The sequence below is a fragment of the Rhinoderma darwinii genome, chromosome 2 (assembly GCF_050947455.1).
Source record: "Rhinoderma darwinii isolate aRhiDar2 chromosome 2, aRhiDar2.hap1, whole genome shotgun sequence".
Taxonomy (NCBI): domain Eukaryota; kingdom Metazoa; phylum Chordata; class Amphibia; order Anura; family Rhinodermatidae; genus Rhinoderma; species Rhinoderma darwinii.
In genome coordinates, this window is record NC_134688.1 from 95,141,357 (window position 1) to 95,163,842 (window position 22,486).

Sequence of the window (22,486 nt, forward strand, 5' to 3'; positions counted from 1 at the left end):
GCAATATAGTTCAGACTATGGAAGATGTTTGTGAATTGCAGGCAGATTTAAACAAACTAAGTGTTTGGGCGTCCACTTGGCAAATGAAGTTTAATGTAGATAAATGTAAAGTTATTCACCTGGGTACGAACAACCTGCATGCATCATATGTCCTAGGGGGAGCTACACTGGCGGATTCACTTGTTGAGAAGGATCTGGGTGTACTTGTAAATCATAAACTAAATAACAGCATGCAGTGTCAATCAGCTGCTTCAAAGGCCAGCAAAATATTGTCATGTATCAAAAGAGGCATGGACTCGCGGGACAGGGATGTAATATTACCACTTTACAAAGCATTAGTGAGGCCTCATCTAGAATATGCAGTCCAGTTCTGGGATCCAGTTCATAGAAAGGATGCCCTGGAGTTGGAAAAAATACAAAGAAGAGCAACGAAGCTAATAAGGGGCATGGAGAATCTAAGTTATGAGGAAAGATTAAAAGAACTAAACCTATTTAGCCTTGAGAAAAGACGACTAAGGGGGACATGATTAACTTCTATAAATATATGAATGGCACATACAAAAAATATGGTGAAAGCCTGTTCCATGTAAAACCCCCTCAAAAAACAAGGGGGCACTCCCTCCGTCTGGAAAATGAAAAGTTCAACCTGCAGAGGCGACAAGCCTTCTTTACTGTGAGAACGGTGAATTTATGGAATAGCCTACCGCAGGAGCTGGTCACAGCAGGGACAGTAGATGGCTTTAAAAAAGGCTTAGATAATTTCCTAGAACAAAAAAATATTCGCTCCTATGTGTAGACATTTTTTACTTCCCCTTTCCCATCCCTTGGTTGAACTTGATGGACATGTGTCTTTTTTCAACCGTACAAACTATGTAACTATGTAACTCTAATGTACTTGTCTTGTTGCTCAGTTGTGCAGCGGGGCCTCCCACTTCTCTTTCTACTCTGGTTAGAGCCTGAGTGTGCTGTCCTCTGAAGGGAGTAGTACACACCGTTGTAGGAAATCTTCAGTTTCTTGGCAATTTCTCGCATGGAATAGCCTTCATTTCTAAGAACAAGAATAGACTGTCGAGTTTCACATGAAAGCTCTCTTTTTCTAGCCATTTGGAGAGTTTAATCAAACCCACAAATGTAATGCTCCAGATTCTCAACTGGCTCAAAGGAAGGTCAGTTTTATAGCTCCTCTAAACAGCAAAACTGTTTACAGCGGTGCTAACATAATTGCACAAGGGTTTTCAAGTGTTTTCTAATCATCCATTAGTCTTCTAACACAGTTAGCAAACACAATGTACCATTACAACACTGGAGTGATGGTTGCTGGAAATGGGCCTCTATACACCTATGTAGATATTGCATTAAAAACCAGACGTTTGCAGCTAGCATAGTCATTTAGCACTTTAACAATGTATAGAGTGTATTTCTGATTAATTTAATGTTATCTTCATTGAAAAAAACTGTGCTTTTCTTGCAAAAAAAAGGACATTTTTAAGTCACCCTAAACTTTTGAACGGTAGTGTATATGTATATATATATATATATATATATATATATATATATATATTTGGTATCGCTGTAATTGTAGAACAACGTTAACATGCCATTTAAACTATACGGTGAGAGCCGTAAAATCGAAACCCCTCAAAAGATTGAGCAATCGCTGTTTCTTTCCCACCCCCCCCCCCCACACAAATATTTTTTTTCCGGTTTCAGAATACATTATATGGTACAATAAATGGTGCCGTGAGCAACTACAACTGGACCCGCAAAAAACAAGCCCTCATATGGCTTTATCGATGGAAAAATAAAAAAAATTATGGCTTTTTGATGGTGAGGAGGAAAAAATGAAAATCCAAAAAATAGCTGCGTCTTGAAAGGGTTAAAGGAACAGTGCACAAACATATGTTTCAATGTAATTACAACGCCACAATGGGCCCAAAATATAGCAGCATGGAAAATAATATTCCCTTTAAACTTGGGGATTTGTCACACACACTTTACAAAGCAAGACATCTAAACGTATAGAACGTTGCTAGATAGCGAAATTTAAGATTAGTAAGGCTGCTGGTCTTAGAAATTTAAGGTATGGCAACGTTGCTACATTCTTTTTTTAAAAATATTTTATTGTATTCTAGCTCTAACTTTCATATAATGCACAACCCAGACTCCCAGCATTAGATATGACATTTATCTATGTAATTATATTAATAATCTTTCAAAATTCCTTTGGGGTAATGAGCTTTGGGACATATGCGTCAGACTGACTAATTGGCTCAACCTTTCGCAGAGGGCTTTAGGGGCCACAGAATGGATTAAACAGAGCAACGGTTGTTTGGTGGATTGATGTCACCTGTATTTATTTTCATCCTTGTTATCCTTATTAGTCTAATGTTTTGATATGTTTTACCATAGCTAATGACCATATGAATGTATAAATTAGAAGCTCTTGTCCTAGTGTAGAATACATTGTGTGTTTTTGATGTCTCAAAATTCAAGATCGAACTCTGCGGTTCAGCCCAACTTCGGATAATAACTATAAAATACTGTTTCTAACTGTCCTAATTTTCTAAAATTTATTGAAAGTTGTAAGAAAGTGAAGACTTTAAATTAGGGCGACTGTTTCACAAACATCAGTGAGAGGGATAAGAGATTGTGTGTTCTTGCACTACGGTTGGTTGACAGGTAGAACTGAGAGCGGAAAGGAGGACCCTCTGGGTGACTGATTGACAGAGAATTTAGCTGCATTGAAGTTATTATGGCCGACACACATTCCTATCCCAGAAGGTGAGTGAAGCCTGTAGGATAAACAGCTACAAGAGAAAGAATCACACAAAGATTCAAGTTACGTTTTATTTCTTGATAAAAATTTTAACTAACAAAGGATGCTAAAGGATGCGTGCAAGCAAAGGTATGCATTTTATTTTAAAGTGCGCACAGTTCCATTGTTCCATAGACAGACTTCACATCCACAGACATTATAGTGGAGCCAGTTTGGATAGGGAAAAGCTTATCTTATAGCAAGCAAAATGTACAGCCCAAAAATTATTTGGCTGGGTTACTTAAAACAACTTTCAGGCTCTGTTCACATTGCTCGCATCAGGGGCGTAGCTAGGGGGGGCAGGCGGGGCATGACCCCCATGCACAGCGCTACTTTAAGCGCTGTGCACGGGGAAGCCCTTGACATCACTGTCCATATGACATCAGTGGCTCCTATAAAGCAGAATCCCCGTTGCTGATGCTATGGCACGGGATTCCTCTCCAGGAGTAGCCCCTTACGTCACTGTCTATATATGGACAGTGACGTCACTGTTCCTATATGAAAAGTAGCATCTACGAGCAGAATCTCCGGCCTATGCTCTGGCTGGGGATTCCGCTAGAGGGAGTCCCAATGGTGCTATCTACAGGGGGAGCGCAAGCTACAGGGGCGGTGGTGCTATCTTCAATGGGGTTTTGGCACTATCAACATGGGCACTATATAGGGGCACTATCTACAGGGGAAACTTGCGCTATCTACATGGGTACTGTCGGCACTATCTACATGGGCACTGTGGCACTATCTACATTGGCACTGGTACTAGGGGCATCTAATGGAGCATTATAATGTATGGGGGAATCTAATGCGGCATTATACTGTATGGGGCATTATACAATATGGGGAAGCTATAGGGGCATTATACTATATGGGGCAATTATACTGTATGATGGCAGCTACGGCTATCATACAGCTATTTTTTTTTTACATCTCATCGATTGGTAGAGAAAGCAAACATGGCGAGGTGGAAGGAAATGTCAGGAAAGAGGTTCAGGGGGTGCCAAACTGAATCTTTGCCCCAGGTGCTGTAGAGCCTAGCTAGGCCTCTGGCTCGCATTGTTCCATAGATAGTCTACACCTACCGATGTTATCGTGGTGCCGATGTGCACTGTGAAAACCTTATCTGGTAGCAAGCTAATTTCACAGCCAAAAATTAACTGACTGGGTTACCCAAATTACCATAGAGCAGGGATCTGAAACACATGACCCGCATGCAGCCCCTGAAACGGTCATCTGCTCCCTCGGGAGAGGAGAGTGCAGTCTAAAGGTGGAGCGCTCCTTCATGCCGTCACACAGCCCCCTATACATAGTAAGCCCCACACACCCCACCCGGTTTACAGCGCTACACCCTCCCTCCCTGTACATCGCTCTATTGGGGCTCGTCCTAGGAGTGGAACTCTCAGCCAGAGCATTGCCGACGCTTTGGCTGGGGATTCCTCTGTTGGAGGAGCCCCTGAAATCACTGTCCATATATATAACCAATAGTTTTAGAAAAAAATAATATCTAGAAATTCATCCTACAGCACTGGGTGCAATGGCCGTGTTCACCTTTAAGACAATAGAGCAGAATGACTGATGGAGTATCATCAAAATAAACCTCCAGTCGAAATGCAGTATAGAGATTGGTTGCCAGTGGGGTATGGAAATTTAACAGTATCATCTGCTGTACGCAGTAATCAGGGGTAGGCAACCTTTTTTGTACGGCGTGCCGAATAAAAAAAAAAAAAGATAAAGTACTCAGTGTGCCATGCAGTACATGAAAGTCAAATAACACAAACTGATTTCCTTTAGTGAAATCTCACGCAAGGGTTGTGCGATTCCTGGCCCAGAAGAAACCAGTGACAGTGGTGCATGCTAGAGCCAATAATCAAGCCGAGGGGGCGGTGTTGGGCTAGGTTTAGGCTGGAGAGCACTTTCGGGTCTTAGGACTCAGCATGCCGACTGCGCCATAGGTTGCTGTCCCTTTCAGTAGATATTGCTAAACAACGACCAAAAAAAAGTTCAGGCTGTTGCTCAGCATTTTGCTTAAAAATAACTATTATAAAACAGTATGTAGAACTCCCTAACAAATAGTATCAAAGGGAAACGCCAGTCTTTTTCTTTTACCATAGTTTATTTTTAAATATCGGACTAGGAGAGTTACTTGTGCAGTTGGGGTATATGTCTTTTCAGGAAAAAGTAGAAGATTAGATACCCACCTTCTTCATGATCATCATGCTTGTCGAGGCACTTATAACCCATAAGTGTCTATGTAATGCGGATTTATGCCAGTTAGTCGAAAACATTTATGACTGTAATTCTACCTTTGGGCGGTTACTTTAATATCAAACCTATGATTTCATCTGACAACTTCCACTGACCTTTTCTGTTGTCCAACATCTAAGACTAGCATATAGTTAATATGATTAGTCTAGCAGCTTCTTGTAGATGATGCAAAGGGCCAGAGTAACACCTTCTTGTTAAAGATACTAAAGGAGAAGGAGAGGAAATTATAATGACGAAGTCTAAAATGAGACGAACTTTGACCTACCTGTCATCTGGGAGTTTGGTGACTGCATAAAAGAACAACACATGGAAAGCATGTCTAGCAGACACAACCAACTATCGGAGAGGAAACCAGAGGGGCCGTAGTTAAGCTTTTTACACGGTAAGTCTGTGAGATCATGATATTCTATTTCGAAATCAGTTTTACTATATAAATATATCTCTATATAGTTCACTGTAGTCCAGTTTAGTTTTATTTTATACATTTGTTGAAGAATTTTTTTAATTTATTGTAAAAAAACAAAAAACATAGGGTGAAGACAAAGGCTTAGAAAGTTTTCCAATAATTTAAGTATACATGAAATATCAGTATTCTAAATATACAATAGGTGCCTGTGCACATGAACTGACTGACTACAGACATATACAGCAGTTCAAGTGTAAGGACCTAAAAAAAAAAACACCACAGACCATAAGCCTAGACTAAGAATAAAAAATAAACACTGCATACATATTATTACATATTGGAAGATTCAAAATTATATTGTAAAAAGTTTACAAAACTGTGTTATTCTTTCATACTTTGTAATGTGTATTGTACCATGTGGAAACAGAAGCATAAAGTAAATAGTGACTCCTCGAATGGGGATAATCCATAAAGGAAAGAAACAAAGTAAACTAATAAAAACTCTACAAGTTGCTGATTTAAGTACATGTTGATCCATTCATATCATAAAATGTATTCTTATGTCTTGTCTGTTTTTCCCCAGTATACCAGATGCAAAAGACACAATTAATGTATCTAACAATCATATTGGTTATGGCTCAAGAAAGTCTGCAAATTTTGGTAAGAGATTCTTCAGATGAAACCAGGTAAGAATAGGAAATGCATATTTTTTCTGCCGGTTTAAGAGGTATTCTGCTTTCAGAAAATTAGTGCTGCCCTGGCTATGTGATGATCACATGGGTGCGTCGTTCATTTGAAGACTCTGATAACTGTACGGTAAGGAGATTTTCACCTGTGTGTCCATCACATGACCAGGACAGTTTTTTTATCCACTGGAAGTAAACAATGAAGGCTCCTTATAAATGGCAGCAGACAGAGATATTGAAAACCTTTGCGAATTTTCACATAAAATATATTTCATTTTTTTTATGTAAATTTTGATTATATAAAAGAATGACATTTATTTGCTAAAACCAGAATTCTCCTTTAATCTCTAAAGATTAATAAGAGATGTTGACTCTAACTAACAGAGGTGTGACTTGCAGTACTTGGGCTATGTTTTAAAATCTATAACATTGGCCCTCAAACAATGTGTGCCATTTATAGCACTGGTGTCGTCTTATGTGGTAATTGGGCTTCTTCAAGCCAATCTTTGCATTCAACGTATTTTTGCTATTTTGTGTTGTCTGCACTGATTTCTCATTCTCATACTCCATTGTATGACAATTTCTGGTAATACCTGGACATTCTGAATCTGTAGCCCTGCTCACCAATATTGCATTTACAGTTAATATCCTCATTGCAGTCAATGGACCTAATGCAAAAAATGGAGCATATTGTCTGCGCAAAATTTGTGATGTATTTTAGACACTTTTTTTTTCTTTTTTGAAAAGTGTTAGCAAAAAGATCTGTATCTAAAAGGAGATATAAAATGTGCCAAATTTTTGAAAGACGTGCATCTTTTTTTGTGCAGAATATTGTTGTCTAGGTCCACCAGCCATGAGGTGCAAGGAAGCAGATGTTTACTCGGTATTTACTAATGTCAGAATGTTGCATTTATCTGTAATAACCCCCAAATTAAATAAATCAATGAATTCCAGTATGTTAAATGCCTACTTGTTCACTGTTGGAATAGGTACTCCCAAAAAAGTGCAGAATATTAAACAGAAAAAAAATTATGGCCGCTACTGGTCATTCACTTTTATTATTTCTGTTTTTCTATTATTTTGATTAGTTTGGATGATTTATATAAAATATTAGAAATGGTATTTGAACAATTTTTGTGCTTGTCATGAGGCCCGTTAATAAAAGAGACTGTCATGGGCCCTGCAGAGGATAGTCTGAACCCACTTTGTCACCAATGGATTTGACGAAGGGCTAAACCAGGGAGTAGAATCTAAGGGGGCCCCAGGTATTCACCCTTTAACTTTATACAGGGCTTTGGACTTCGCTGCTGGGGAGACTCAGGTCGCTACCCCAAGAGTAGTCTCCTTTGGTAATGGCCAACACAAATGGATGTAGTACTAAAATCGTCAGACAGTATGCAGGGTCAGGTATAGCAAAGATCAGGGCAGGCGGCAAACGGGCACTCACGTTTGGAGGCAGAGAAACGTGATCGGTCACGAGCAAGAGGTCAGCGCAGGTGGCAGGCTAGGAAAGTCAAAGATACAGGCAGAGTCAAACACAGAAATTCCAAACAAACGATCAGCAGGATATCCCCAGCAAACTAGGAGGAACTATTTATACCCTTGGAAAAGCTGGGTGGATAATTAGGCGCACACTGACCCTTTAAGAGTGAGAGGGTCAGCGTGTGCGCACTAGAAAGTAAGGAGGAAAGCAGCGGCGATGAAGTGGGACCAGCTCGGGGTGATGTGGCGGTGGTCTGGAGCCACAGGACACCATGGAGAGGTTAATATACGCCGGCCGCGGAGAGCCGTGGCCATTACAACGCTGGTTATTCCTATGTTTCATGAGTCCAAGTACACCAAAAATGGGATTCTGGTCTATAATGCAATTGAAAAGTTCGAAGTAAATTACGACTTTACCAAGGTTCATTTTGTGGAGGAGAAGATCTTTAATTCTATAGAAAACTAGCGAAAATCTTGAGACACTTCCCCTAACACCTCACATAGCAATTGCTAGAATTTAGCAATGGGGACAAAATACTTCAGTCAAAATTGGATATATTGACTAGTTCTTTATATGTCGCCACAAGGACATCCTAAATTTTTTTTTGATGAATGAACTGTAGAGAATCTTATGAATTTTCTTGATCAAGGAGTCTTTTTCAACATTGCCCAACTGCAAAGGACAATATTAGAACAGGATGAGGGGTCCTTTCTGAACACAATCTCTAGCAATACAAAAAGAGGACTAATACAAGTCATTTGTATTTATTTTTTACTTTTGCTCGGATATGTCATGATTACAGGTGGCAAGAATACCAGGCCCAGGTTTTCACATCAAACATTAAGCGGCACTCTGAAGGAACCTTTTCCAGTGACCTGACCAGATACCTGGACAAGATGAAAGCAAAGGACTTTGTTCAGTGGTTAATGAACAAAAAACGATTTAGGTAAAGTCTTGATGATTTATACAATTTGGGTAGTTTATAAATCTTTGTATTTATATTGCACTATTGTTATACATATCTATTTTCAAATGCTGTATTTGGGAATCGGGCCCGGTATGTCTATGCATTACACGAATAGCTTATTCATTTTAATGACTTAATTAATGCTTAAAGGGTACCTGCAGTTTCATTTGACTTTTCAGGATTAGCTACCATGTGTATGTACATGAGAAGTAGCACTATTGCTACCCATTGTAGGACTTTGACTTTGCAGTTTTTAGCCATTTGCCCCTCTGTATGCTTTATCTGTAGTTTGCATTTGTCTCTGAGTTGGGGGGGGGGGGGGTGGGGGGAGGTTGGAGATTATATGTCATACACTACACACAGTAAGAAGAGGAGAATCTGCTCCATAATCTTCTCACTCAGAAACAGCCACAGGGTCATGCAGGACACATATAGAGAAGTACTGACCTGTACTGACGTGAATAAAGTGCTTTGGTGTGTTCCTATGCCTGTTCTGCTCTGATCTGATCTGCACTTTCTGCTCACTTCCCCCCCTCCCCTCTCAATAAACATGTGTAATCTGATACATGTGAGCTGCAGTCGGACTCAAGGCTGATATAACTGAATTTTCAGCGTGAAAGTCAGTTTACCAGGAGGGGGAGAAGGAAAACAGCCAGATAAGAACAGAAAGAATCATCATCAAGATAAATGATAAAGTTTCTTATAATTGCCTACACTATTCATTTATGCAAAGTTTGTTGAAATGACTGTGCCCATTTATTCGCTTCTGCGGTGTCACTGCCTGGTACCGCCATAGTTTATAGTTAATTGTTAACAGCAGGCACTCTCCAAAATAGACATTCTCTTTAACTAATATAAGGGGGTAGTTCATACTTGACTGGTCAGACTTTTAGAAATCAAACTAAAGGATATAAAACTAGTCACAAGATGGTGCAGATTTATTTTTTTTGTCAGACGTGCAGATTTTTTTTTTCCACTCATAAGTACTATTATGGATATGTAAACCATGTCCATAAAGTTCAACCAAGGGAAGAGATGAGGATGGGAAAAGGGAAGGGATTATTCATTAACAAATGGAGTACAAAAGATTTAAAAGGATGGTCAGGATTAGAAAACAGCACCTGCTTTTTTCAAAAGACCTACTACTTCTACTGTTGTCCGTGGGTCTTTTCTGGTATTGCAGCTCAGCCCCATTCTTAAAGAGTGTGTGATTTTCCTAGCAGCTTATGTGATACAACAGGCAAGGCTGTCAATATCACAACATATCATTCATTTTAATCTACAATATTTTCTTCACAGTGATAGCAAAAGGTACATTGGCAGTGACACAAAGCTTCCAAAACTCCAATCAGATACTTTATTTCTTGGGTAAGATACATTTTTATTGAATTTATTGTATATGGGTATTGTCCTTCCTAACTATGTTGTAATTTAGAATTACTAAGCGACATTGAATATATTTTAGACCAAACAAGGTCATATATACATTATATTTTTACATTTTAGATTTTTTAAATTGCAGCAAACAAAACAAAAATAAATAATACATTAGTTCAGATTTACTAATGCAGTCTAATATTTAGACAGTGTAAACTGAGACCAGGCTGTCAGACGGTACTAAATTCATCACAATGGTGCATACTGTATGATAAATTTGGCGCATCTTGTGGACACCTCTCTCCTCATTATACCACCTCATGGTTGGCTTAATTTACACCAATATTTGAAAGTAATTTTGGCATACATTTTAAGCCACCCCGCTTAAAATGTCTTGCCTTGTAAAGCGCAAACATCTGTACATTTTGGCAAAAATCAATAATAAATTTATCTAAATCTATTTGCGCCAAAAAAAAGGCCCCATTGTGTATTTCGACAGGTACTGGAAAATAAAAGACAATTAACCCCTCGGCGCATTTGGATATACATGTATGTCAAAATGCACTGTAGGTTAAAGGGGTATTCCCATCTTGGACATTTATGGCATATCCACAGGATAGGCCATAAATGTCCGACATATGCGGGTCCCCCCTCTGGGACCTGCACCTATCTCTAGAATGGGGCCCCCTTAACCCCATTCCACCTTGCTCGGATCCCACTGCTTCCCGGCCACTTGTCTGGAGTTACTGTTTTCTTAACTCCGATAGAAGTGAATGGGATTTATGGAAACAGCATAGCGCAGCGAACTACGTTGTTTCTGTAGCTCCTCCAGAGTTCCGGAAACAGCGTAGCTCGTTGTGCTACATGGTTTCTGTAACTCCCAGTCACTTCTATGGGAGTTGTGGAAACAGCGTAGTTTAGCAATCTCGGCTGTTTCCGTAACTCCCGACTACCTCATGAGGAAGTGGCCAGGAAGGAGCGGCAGCCAAGCAAAGTAGAACGGGGTTCAGGGAGCCTGTTCTAGAGATAGGGTTGGGTCCCAGAAGTAGGACCTGCATCTACCCGACATTTATGGTATATCCTCAGGAAATGACATAAATGTCTAAGAGAGAGTGCATGGGCCCCACCCCCCATTTACAGCTCAAATAAAGTTACTAATTTTTTATTAATAATGTTCAGTGTAATTTTATAGGGATGGCTCTGTTAATACTAATGCACCATGCACGAGCAGCATGCCAATTTCTCACCCCGTGCAGTGTGTAACTATAACGGTTCTCACCGGTTTGTTTGTGGATCCTCTGTGTCGTCTGGGAGATGGTGCTTGGAACCCAGGGAGACACTTGGCACAGCCAGTAGAGGCGGTCGGATGGTAAGGCAGAAGTCAGGAGAGGCAGCAGACGTCGTAACGGGTATGGATAGCAATAGGTCAAGGCAGGCGGCAGGCAAGGATAGTCAAGTTCAGGCAGAGGTCAACAACGGGAAATCCAGACAAAGGCAGAAGGCAAGAAAACAGGGAACCAGGGTACAGGGAAACTCACGGGGAACTTGGTTGAACAAGCAAGGGTTGTCTAGAAGGAGGATCCTTAAATAGGAAGTCTTTTGAATTAAGGTGCGCGCTGGCCCTTTAAGAAAGGACGAGTCAGCGCGCGCGCCCTCTAGTGGCTGCAGCTGCACATGGAGGATTACGGCCGCGGAGGGAGGTAAGGGATGCACTTACCTGCCGCCGCCCAGGGCCAGCAGAGCGTCCGGACCTGGTAAGTCGAGCTCGGGATGAGCATGAGGTAATGGAGGGCGCAGGAACCGGAGCAGAGGCCGTGGGGGAAGGCAGGGAACGGCGCGGCAGCCGTTACAGTAACAGATTTATCTACAGGATGCATGCCCTCTTGATAAATCTATCTCAGGCTAAGAACGCCAGGTCGGGCCTTTCCAATATTTTTGTAAGAAGAAAGTTCAGGACTTTATTTTTTCTTCTTATAAACACGTTGCGTTCTACATGAGTTTTAATGCCTCGCCAACTGTACCTGACTCATATGTCGGTAAAAGTGGAACAGATGCATCAGTAATATGGCGCTCAGTCTGAAAAACATTTTTTTATTTACGTCCACCAGACAACTGATATAACTACATTGTTAACGCTCATCCGCACAGCTCTGAAATCCCCTGCTTCCCTACACACAGTACAGTTGGAGCGATCTTTAACTTAACTTTTAACGCATTAAATACACAGCAACAAGAAATTCAAAAACAACTTTTTCAATGGTTTTTAATGCATTAAGTGATAGCTTGACTGATTATCACGCTTCAGAAAGTTAAGGATTGCTACATCTGTACATGATGAAACTCGCTGCCTATATCCACCACTAGAAGGATATTCAGTGCATATGAATTCATACAGCCACCATTGTACCATTCCTCTGTTATTTCTCCTAAAAATATATGAATAAATTGACAACTGGGTGTTATCAGTTCAGGGTGTATACCTACACAGAATGGCAATGTTCAATCAGTGCTAACAGTGTGAGACTATACAGGGACATACCCCTTTGACAAGGGGAGTGGTATAACCCAGTTGTTAATTTATTCATAAATATCTAGGAGGAATAACAGAATGGCACAATAAAAACTACAGTTCATTCCACAAAAAATAAGCCCTTGCACAGCTCTTTTGATGGAGAAATCTAAAAGTTATGGCTCTTAGAATATGGCAAAATAAAAAAGAAATGTTTGTATTAAAAAAAAAGCTATTTTATTAATCAAATGCTATAAAACAACAAAAAAAGATATACATTTGGTATTGCCATAACCATATCGACCCGCAGAATAAAGTAAATGTGTCATTTAGAGCGCATGATGAACGCCGTAACAAAAAAGGAAAAACAATCGCAGAATTCAAGTTTTGTGGTCACCACGCCTGATCAAAAAGCTTCATGTACCCAAAATGGTACCAATAAAAACTACACATTGTCCCGCAAAAAATAAGCCCTCACACAGCTCAGTCGAAAAAAAATATAAAAAGTTCTGGCTCTCAGAATATCGCGACACGAAAGGTGCAGTGTGTGTTCCGAAGAGGGATAAGATCGGGCACCATTTATTAGTGTGACACTGGCCACACATCTGTTGATTATTTATTTACCCCATTGTTATACCACCCTATTATGCCCTGATGTACTCCGCACAGCTTATATATGCCACCACATTATAAACTAAAATACAGATAAAACGGCAAACAAAACTACCAAACACTGTTTCAAAAGCCAAATGGTGCTCCCTTCCTTCTGAGCCCTACACTGTGCCAAACAGCAGTACATGCCCACATATATGCCATTCCCATACCCGGGAGAACCCGCTTAACAGTTTATGAGGTATTTGTCTTCAGTGGCACAAGCTGGGCACAATATATTGTGCACTCAAATGGTATGTCAGTGGAAAATCCACTGCACAATAGTTTCTAGTAAAAAAAAAAAAAAAAATACCTTTTGGGTCAAAATACTCACCGCACCACTTAATAAATGCCTTAACCCCTTAATAACCGGGCCTGTTTGTACCTAAATGACAAAGCCAGATTTGTCAAATCTGGTATGTCTGAATTTATCAGAGAATAACTCTGTGAAAGTTTTGAATATCCAAGTAATTCTGACATTGTTTTTTCGTCACAACTTGTACTTTATTTTAGTGGTAAAGGTAGACTGATACTATCTGCGGAAATTAATTAAAAAATAGAAAAATAGAAGAAATTTTGTCAAAATTACAATTTTTCCCTATTTTTAACTGCAATATGTCACATATGTACACACATACCGTACAATTTTTTTAATTAAATATATATTTCCATCTCTTTACTCTATTTTGGCAGCACTTTTGAAAAAATAAAATAAATTTTCAGCAATTTAGAGGACTTCAAAATTTATAAAATTATTATTCAATTTGTAAGTACATTTTGTTTTCCTGCACCAAGCCAGGTTTTCAGAGGCCCATAGGTCTCAGAGTGATGGAAACCCCCACAAATGACCCCATTTAGAAAACTAGACCCCTTAAGGTATTTATCTAGGGGTATAGTAAGTATTTTGACCCCACAGTTTTTCGCTAAATTGAATACATAGCAGGTGAAAAAAAAAAAAAGGTCACTTTGTTTTCATAAAAGTATCAGTTTGAAGACCGATTTCTTTATAAAGCGAACATGAGAATGAAGAGAAACACCACAAAATCTATCACCCTGTTTCTCCTGTTTTCAAAAATACCCACATTGTGGCCCTAATGCGTTGCCTGGACACATGGCAGGGCCCAAAAGGAAGGGAGCACCCGGAGGCTTTCAGGACTCATATTTTGCTTGAAAAAGTTTTAGGCCCCACTATACATTTGGAGAGGCTTTGAGCTGCGAGAACGATAGAAACTCCCCATAAACTACCCCATTTAGAAAACTAGACCCCATAACGTAATCATTTAGGGGTATAGTAAGTATTTTGACCACACAGGTTTTTCGCTAAATATATTGGAATTAGTCTCTAAAAATTTAATTGTACCCCATTTTGGAAAAACCTTCAAGGAATTTTTCTAGGGGTATAGTGAGCATTTAGACCCCACGGGTCTTTTGCAGAGTTTATTAGAATTAGGGCGCGAAAATTAATATCAACATTTTTTCCACATTTTTTTTATAAAGCAATTTCTCCTGAGTACGGAAATACCCCACATGTGGTCATACGGTTTTTCATTAGAAATGAATTAACTCTTTCAGGACTGATCAATTTTTTGCTTTCTTATTTTAGATTTTCAATCCCCGCTTTCCAAGAGCCATAACTTTTTTATTTTTCCATCAATAGAGTGGCGTGAGGGCTTATTTCTTGTGGGAGGAGCTGCAGTTTTTATTGGTACCATTTTTTGGTACATAAAAAGTGATTAAAAAGTTGTATTACATTTTTTTTTTAGAGCTAAGGTGATGTCGTGCGGGAAAAATAACATTACAGTTTTATAGTTGGGGTCGTTGCGAACGCGGTGATACCAAATATGTGTACTTTAATGTGTTCATTTTTTTTCTATAATAAAAGTCTTATTATAGGAAAAAAAAAGCATTTTCTGTTTATATAACTTCTAACTTTTATTTTTACACTTTTTTGAAAACATTTTTATTACTTTTTTTAACTTTTTTTTACTCGTCTTACTAGGGGACATTTAGACTTGCAGCTTTGATCGCTGCTAGAGTACATTACACTACACACGTAGTGTAATGTACTCTGTCATTGTGACGTAACTGTCACTCTGACAGGAAGCCGAGGAGGACCGGCCGGAGGCTGTTCCTCCGAGGCTTCCGTACATGGCAACCCGGAGGCTATTGTCTAGCCTCTGATTGCCACAACAAGCATCAGCAGCCCCCACAATCACTTCGTGGGGGCTGCCGATGTGCTTCAAACCTCTTAAATGCGGCGACGGCAATCCGTCGCCGCACTTAAGGGGTTAATTGCCAAAAGCAGCGGCGATGGTCCGCTTTCCGGCCAGACTGATGTGTCAGCTGTCTAGGACAGCTGTCAGCGCGGGCTTGTCACTCTGTGTTTACACAGAGTGAGTTTGAAATACTGACGAAAATGAACGTCATGGTGGCCGACCATGACGTTCATTTTCATCATCGGTCGTTAAAGGGTTAAGGGTGTAGTTTCCAAAATGGGGTCACTTCTTGGGGGTTTGTTTTACTATTTGAACTTGGAGCCCTGCAACTGTGAAAAATCACCAAAACACACCTCAAATGCGCATGGTGCTCTTTCACTCCTGAGCCCTGCCATATGTTCAGGCAAATAATAAATGCCTTGAGAGGTGTAGTTTCCAAAATTGGGTCACTTTTTGGGGCTTCCACTGTGCTACCTCAAGGTCTATGCAAATACAACATGGTGCCCAAACACCAAACTAGCCAAATGGCGCTCCTTCCCTTCGGAGCCCTGCCATGTGCTCTAACAGCCATTTAGGCCCACATATGGGGTTTTGTTACTCAATTTCTCCTGAATGCGGCAAATTGTGTGGTGCTTTTTCTTCTCCTATTACTACTTGTGCAAATAAAAAATTGGGAGCTAAAACTAGATATTTTTGGGAAAAAAATAATTATTAATTTTCACTGCCTAATTCTAATAAAATCCATGAAACACCTGTGGGGTCAAGATGCTCAGTACACACCTATATAAATTCCCTGAGGGGTGCAATTTCCAAAATGGAGTCCCTTCTCAGGGTTTTCAACTGTACTGGTACTTCAGGGGTTCTACAAATGTGACATGGCACCCAAAAACCAATCTAGAAAAATCTACATGCCAAATAGGGCTCCTGCCATTCTGAGCCCTGCCGTGTGTCCAAATAGACATTTTTTTAATCACATATGCGATATTGCCGTACTTGCGAAAAATTGCTAAACAAATCTTGGGGTGCTATTTCTCTTTTATCCCTTGTGAAAATGAAAACTGTTTACATTTTAGTGGAAATAAAATATAGATTCTATTTTTACGGCCTAATTCCAATAAATTTTGCAAAAAAACTGTTGGGTCTAAATGTTCACTATACTCATAGTTAGATTCCTTGTGGGATGTAGTTTCCCAGAGCCATTTTTTGTGGGTATCCACTGTTATGGTCCCTCAGGGCTTTGCAAATACAATGCAAATACGACATGGCAACTGAAAACCCTTCCCTCCTAAGCCCAAACATAAGTTTATACATATGGGGTATTACCGAACTCTATAGAAATTGCTGTGATGATTTTTCTCCTTTATTCCATGAAAATGAAAAAATCTGAGCTAAAACTATTTTCTGTGTGAAAAAAAATCTAGATTTAAATTTTTATGGCCTAATTCCAAGAATTTACCCTTAGACTAATTCCTTGGGGAGTGTAGTTTCTAAAATTGTGTATTTTTTTTTTGGGGGGGGGGGTGTGTTTCTATGTTGTGGCACCATAAGACATCTTAAAACCGGACATGGTGCCTAAAATATATTCTAAAAAAAAAAGGAGGTCCCAATTTATTTGGGCAATAAATATTTAGTTGCGTTTCTCTGCTTAAATTTTAATTTCTGCAAAAGAAAATAACGAAAATTTGTAGATTTTACCACTTTGCTTTAATTCCTGTGAAATGCCTAAAGGGTTAAGAAACTTTCTAAATTCTGTTTTAAATACTTTGAGGGCTGCAGTTTTTAAAATGCGCTGATTTATGGGGGTTTCAAATATATAAGGGCCTCAAAGCCTCTTCAGAACTGAACTGGTCCATAAAAAAATAGGTTTTGGAAGTTTTCTTGAAAATGTGAGAAATTGCTGCTAAAGTTCTAAGCCTTGTAACGTCCCAGAAAAATAAAAGGATGTTCAAAACATGATGCCAACATAAAAGTAGACATGTGGGAAATGTTAACTTTTAACTATTGTGTAGAATTACTGTCTTACAAAGATACATTTAAATCTAAAAAAAATGCTAATTTTTAAACATTTTCTCAAGACACTGAATATATCGATCAATTTTACCCCTAACGAAATACAATATGTCACGAAAAAATCTCAGAATCGCTACGATAAATAAAAGCATTCCAAAGTTAATGGCACATAAAGTGACATGTCAGATTTGAAAATGGGGTCTGAGCCTAAGGGGTATGTTTACACGCTGTGTTTTTAGGCGTATTTCAGGGCGTAAACACCTCAAAATACGCCTGAAAAGACGCTAGCTAAACGCCTACAAATATCTGCCCATTGAGAATGGGAAAAACGGCGTTTCGTTCAGACAGGGCATTTTAAGAACGGCGTGTAAAAACCCGCCCCATAAAAAGCAGGAATATGTCACTTCTTGAGCCGTTTTTTGGAGCTGTTTTTCAGTGTCAATAGAAAAATATCTACAGAAACGTCTAGAAAAAATGCCTCCAAAAAGTTTTCAGCTTCAAAAACGGCAGGAAATCAGAGTGTTTTCTCTAAAAACGCTCCGTAATTTTCAGCCGTTTTTACTTGTGCCTGTGAACATAGCCTAGTTTGAGCCTTCGGGTATGTCATTGAGGGGTTAAATGTACCAGCAATCTTTAGTTGCCTAGTATCTCTATAGAGTTTGCTTTTGTGATTTGCATTCTGGGAAGAGTAGCCTAAAAATCGAAGGCGGGTTTCACCCATCTGTAATTGAGCCCCTTCATGGTTCTACTCAACTGAACATAGGTCACCATAAAAGCCTACGGTGATCTAAATTCAGTGGAACCACGGAGAGTCTGGTTGTCATGTCTAGAATATGTACATTAAAATGCAGCCATGTTCCAACTATGCAGAATACATTGAACCTGTATGGAGCATTGCGTTAAATGAGCTTAGTTGAAGATTGTTAGAAGAATTTATATTCTTATCAAAGAAGAGTCAAGAAGTCACCTGAATAGAGATGATGCGCGTCTTTATTCTTATCGATAAGGAGACATGGCAAAATGTCTTCCTCCATCCTGAATGACAGCGTTTTTATACATATTCTGAGAATAACATGTCTGGACTAGTTCTTGTTACATTTTGCTTCATATATCACAATTGACAACCAATTAGAAGTTAAACCTTTGTCTGGAAATGCTAATCTCCCTTTTTAGGAATTCAGCTACCGCCTCCTCATATATAATATCAGTTATCTTAACAATAAAACATACTAGACATTTTGTTAGTCAAGGCTTTACAGATACAGTTTTAGTCTTCATTAGATAAAGTAATCATAAATGTAAAACTTTTCTAACATTCCTCCCTGTTGTAAATTTATTAAGGAATGTTCTGTGACACATCCAAAACAGATTTTCTGCTTTAAAGGGAATGTGTTGCCAGAAAAACATGTTTTTTTTTTTAAAAATTAAACATTTAGTGTGTGGGTGATTAAACATTGTTCAAATTTTTTTTATTTTTTTCGCGAGTCAGGAAATATTATAAATTTTTTCTAATTTATAATACTACCCATTTTTGGTCACTAGATGGAGCTAGTTCCCAAAATTGCAGCATTGCAACATTGGGTTAAAAGCCCTCGCTCTAGTGAGCTCTCAGCATCCCCCCCTCCTTTATCCTGGCTAGTGCCGGGATAAACGAGGGGTTTGAAAGGTGTAACCTCCTACACTGTGTGTCGCCATTTTTTGAGGTAACCCACAGTGTAGTAGGTTTACATACAGTAGTAAACACACACAAACACTAACATACATTGAAATCTCTTACCTGCTCCTGCCGCCGCGGCTCCCTCCGGCCCGTCCGCTCCGTTTGCTGCCGCTGTTCCATGTGCACAAGTCCGGAAGCCGCGACCGGAAGTACTAATATTACTGTCCGGCCGCGACTTCCGGTCCACAGGAAAATGGCGCCGGACGGCGCCAATTTCGAATAGGACTGTGTGGGAGCGGCGCATGCGCAGTTCCCACACAGACGCCGTACACGGCAGTCAATGGGACGGGAGCCGTTCGCAGTCCCTATGGGACTGTGGCTGCCGTATTCCATGTCTGTGTGTGTCGTTAATCGACACACACAGAAATGGAACAAAAAATGGCAGCCCCCATAGGGAAGAAAAAGTGTAAAAATAAGAAACAGTAAAACACAAACACACAAATGAATATAAACGTTTTTATTAAAGCACTAACATCTTTAACATATAAAAAAATTATTTGTGATGACACTGTTCCTTTAAGTTTTCACCAATTTTTTCATACATCAGAATTTTGTCATGAGGTGTTTTTCCAAGCCATAGTATTAAGTCCTCATTTGGAAACTCTTGGTACATAGTCTTAGTAATTGAAGTGTCAATGAGTCTCTGAATTAGTCCCCTTATGGAAGAAATGCAACAACATTCATGAGTTACAAGTATGGCTGCCACTGTTGCTAAGGAAATCAATCAATAGACTGGATAATGTGGTTCAAATATAATGGTGGTTTCTCTTGGCTCAAATACCCACAAAATCTCTCTCAGACCGAAGCAGGCAAAACTAAATTGGGTATGATCCAACAAATACCCTAAATGACATATATAAAGTACAGTTAAGTTTACCGCTTAGACGGCACTGGTAACAGTCCAATATCATTCAGTATGGACACTCTCTCCCAGAAAAATGCAGTGGACAATCCACAATCCAATGAGGGTGTGGATGGTAATTCTTATCCTTGTAGTTCCACCAAGCTCCTTATCGTCTCTCTCCACATTCAAAGAACTCCTGGTAGGAAAAGGATCTTATGTCTCTAATAGATGGAAAAAGGAAGACACATAGTGCAACACCCTCTGAAAAAAGATTGCTCCACGCCAAGTTTAATCCACACTCACATTCTTTGAATGTGGAGAGAGATGATAAGGAGCTTGGTGGAACTACAAGGATAAGAATTACCATCCACACCCTCTTTGAATTGTGGATTGTCCACTGCATTTTTCTGGGAGAGAGTGTCCATACTGAATGATATTGGACTGTTACCAGTGCCGTCTGAGCGGTAAACTTAACTGTACTTTGGATAATGTGGTTACTCCATTTTCCAAACCATCCTTAAAGCCAATTAGTGAAGATGTAATTTATTCCAGAGTTTTCGGCAAGCTCTTCGGATAGGGAATTGAGTCCTTCCATAGGAGTAATGGCTCTTGAGAGCTAGAAACGCGTCAGAGGGAACGTATGTTTTATGTTTCTTGTCCACTGTTTGCTGTTCAGTCTTCCACTGGCTATCTTTTTTAACCAATAAAGAAGACTTTTTCATATTCCACAAGGAGTGCTGAACCTTTTCCTTCTGGATCGCTATTCACACATGCGTGAGTTTTCACGCAGCGATAATCCGTTGTAAAACGCACTGCATGTTCTATAATGGTGCGCTTTCACGCACCTACACGGTCATTGACATCAATGGGTGTGAAAACCATCCGTAAGCTGTGCGTGATTTGCACACCGAATCCATTGAAAAAAAAAAAAAGAATAAAGAGTGCTTTGCAAGTGCGTGAAAAACACTTGCCACTCGCAAAGCACTGATGCAATAATGCAACGCACACAAAGATTTACACGCGTTTTTTACATTTGTGTGAATGTCGTCTAAGTGACAAGCAGCCACCACGGTTATAGGAGGTATGTTTAAAGTGACATAAGACATGGCAGCATCTATGTCTGCCACATTTAAAGGACATTGGTACAGCAGACTGCCTACATCTGAAGGGCCCAGCGTGAAGAGAAGATAAGACTATGTAAAATCCTGAATATTAAATCCCGAGTATGCGCATGGAAACTTTAAATTTTTATATATTTCCTGCATGAAAACAGTAAATATGTAACAGGATTGACAGTCATCATGTGATATTAAAGTACCTTTATGCATTACCGTTTCACAATTTAGCTTTTTATATGCATTCTAGAAAAATAATAGTGATAAAAAAATGAATTATTCTTCAGGTACGACGGATAATGGACCATCTACTGGGACTCCTAAACGATCAACTTAAAAATAAAAACCTTAAACAAGGGAACCATTATAAAGAATAAAAAGAATAGCAAATTTTTCTTTACCGAAAATGAAGGTGATTATCCCTCAATATTGTACTATCGTATGTTTTTAGAACCTCAGATTATTACGATTCACATCTATTCATATATGAGTTAGAGCGTTTATTGTGACTGGATGACAGTATATTACATCACCCTCTACCCTCCAACAACCTGTTCACTCATGAATTTTGGGTATTGTAGATTTTTGGTATTTTTCAACCAGTCATATTGATGTAAACCTTGTTTAACGTGTAATAAAAGAAAATAATGTCTTCTACTAAATTGTAGTCCTCATTTAAAAGGTTCTTTTTTGCACATGCCATTAATGCCAAGATTTACCACCAACGGTTCGGAAAAAAAATATTAGTCAGGAAAGGGAAAAGGTTTTTTTTCAGCATGGACAAGTTTAATGTTTACCAGCAACGGCACTGTAAATAAAGACCATTCACAGCCATATTGCAGGTTGTGGCTTCCCCATTTCATTGTCTAAAACACAATAGTAGGCCAACCGAAGGATTCAGTCCATTATATAGAGGAAGACTTCAGATATCATTGTATAAACCATCAATAGTATTCCATTGGCTGGAAACATGTTCACACAAGGTCAAGTGAAGGATTGTGCAAGCTGAGGGGGCCAATTCCTAGTCATTACACTGTAGTACAGAAGTACACAGAGAAATATCTTCAAGGTCACCACACCTTGCTCCGTATCATGGATGAACTTTAGATCCAAAGAATAGTGATATAGCTGCAGCAGAAGATGAATAAGCTCAAACTGGTACAAATTTCATTATTAACAGGTAACATCACACTTAATAGTAGGTACTGATTTTCCTTGCAGAGAGCCAGCTCGTAGGGAGTCTTAAAGGGGTTTTTCCCATAATCATTATTTATCACCTATCGACAGGTGATAAATATCTGATCAAAAAGGGTCCGACGGCTGGAGCCCCCTTCGACCACAAGAACGGGCTTACCTTGCCATTCCTGGGAGCCCCATAGGAATAGAGCGGTAGTGCGCATGCTAAGCCATCGTTTCATTAATTTCTTTGGG

General features: G+C 39.4%; 1 protein-coding gene across 1 annotated transcript; it reads left to right on the forward strand.

Moving 5' to 3' along the window:
* Positions 1–5,388: 5,388 nt before the first annotated feature.
* LOC142740719 (pro-glucagon-like) lies at positions 5,389–21,695 on the forward strand. The gene is made up of 5 exons (XM_075850132.1): positions 5,389–5,456; positions 6,064–6,166; positions 8,452–8,595; positions 9,916–9,984; positions 21,343–21,695. Exons 2-5 carry the CDS (start codon positions 6,072–6,074, stop codon positions 21,353–21,355), a joined length of 321 nt encoding a protein of 106 aa, XP_075706247.1. The 5' UTR covers positions 5,389–5,456; positions 6,064–6,071; the 3' UTR covers positions 21,356–21,695.
* Positions 21,696–22,486: the final 791 nt, after the last annotated feature.

Excerpts from the sequence above, each read along its gene's own strand:
- LOC142740719 (XM_075850132.1), top strand. The coding sequence starts at position 6,072 with ATGCAAAAGACACAATTAATGTATCTAACAATCATATTGGTTATGGCT. Across the intron at positions 6,167-8,451 it reads GATTCTTCAGATGAAACCAG|GTGGCAAGAATACCAGGCCC; the intron begins GTAAGAATAGGA and ends TCATGATTACAG. Across the intron at positions 8,596-9,915 it reads ATGAACAAAAAACGATTTAG|TGATAGCAAAAGGTACATTG; the intron begins GTAAAGTCTTGA and ends TTTTCTTCACAG.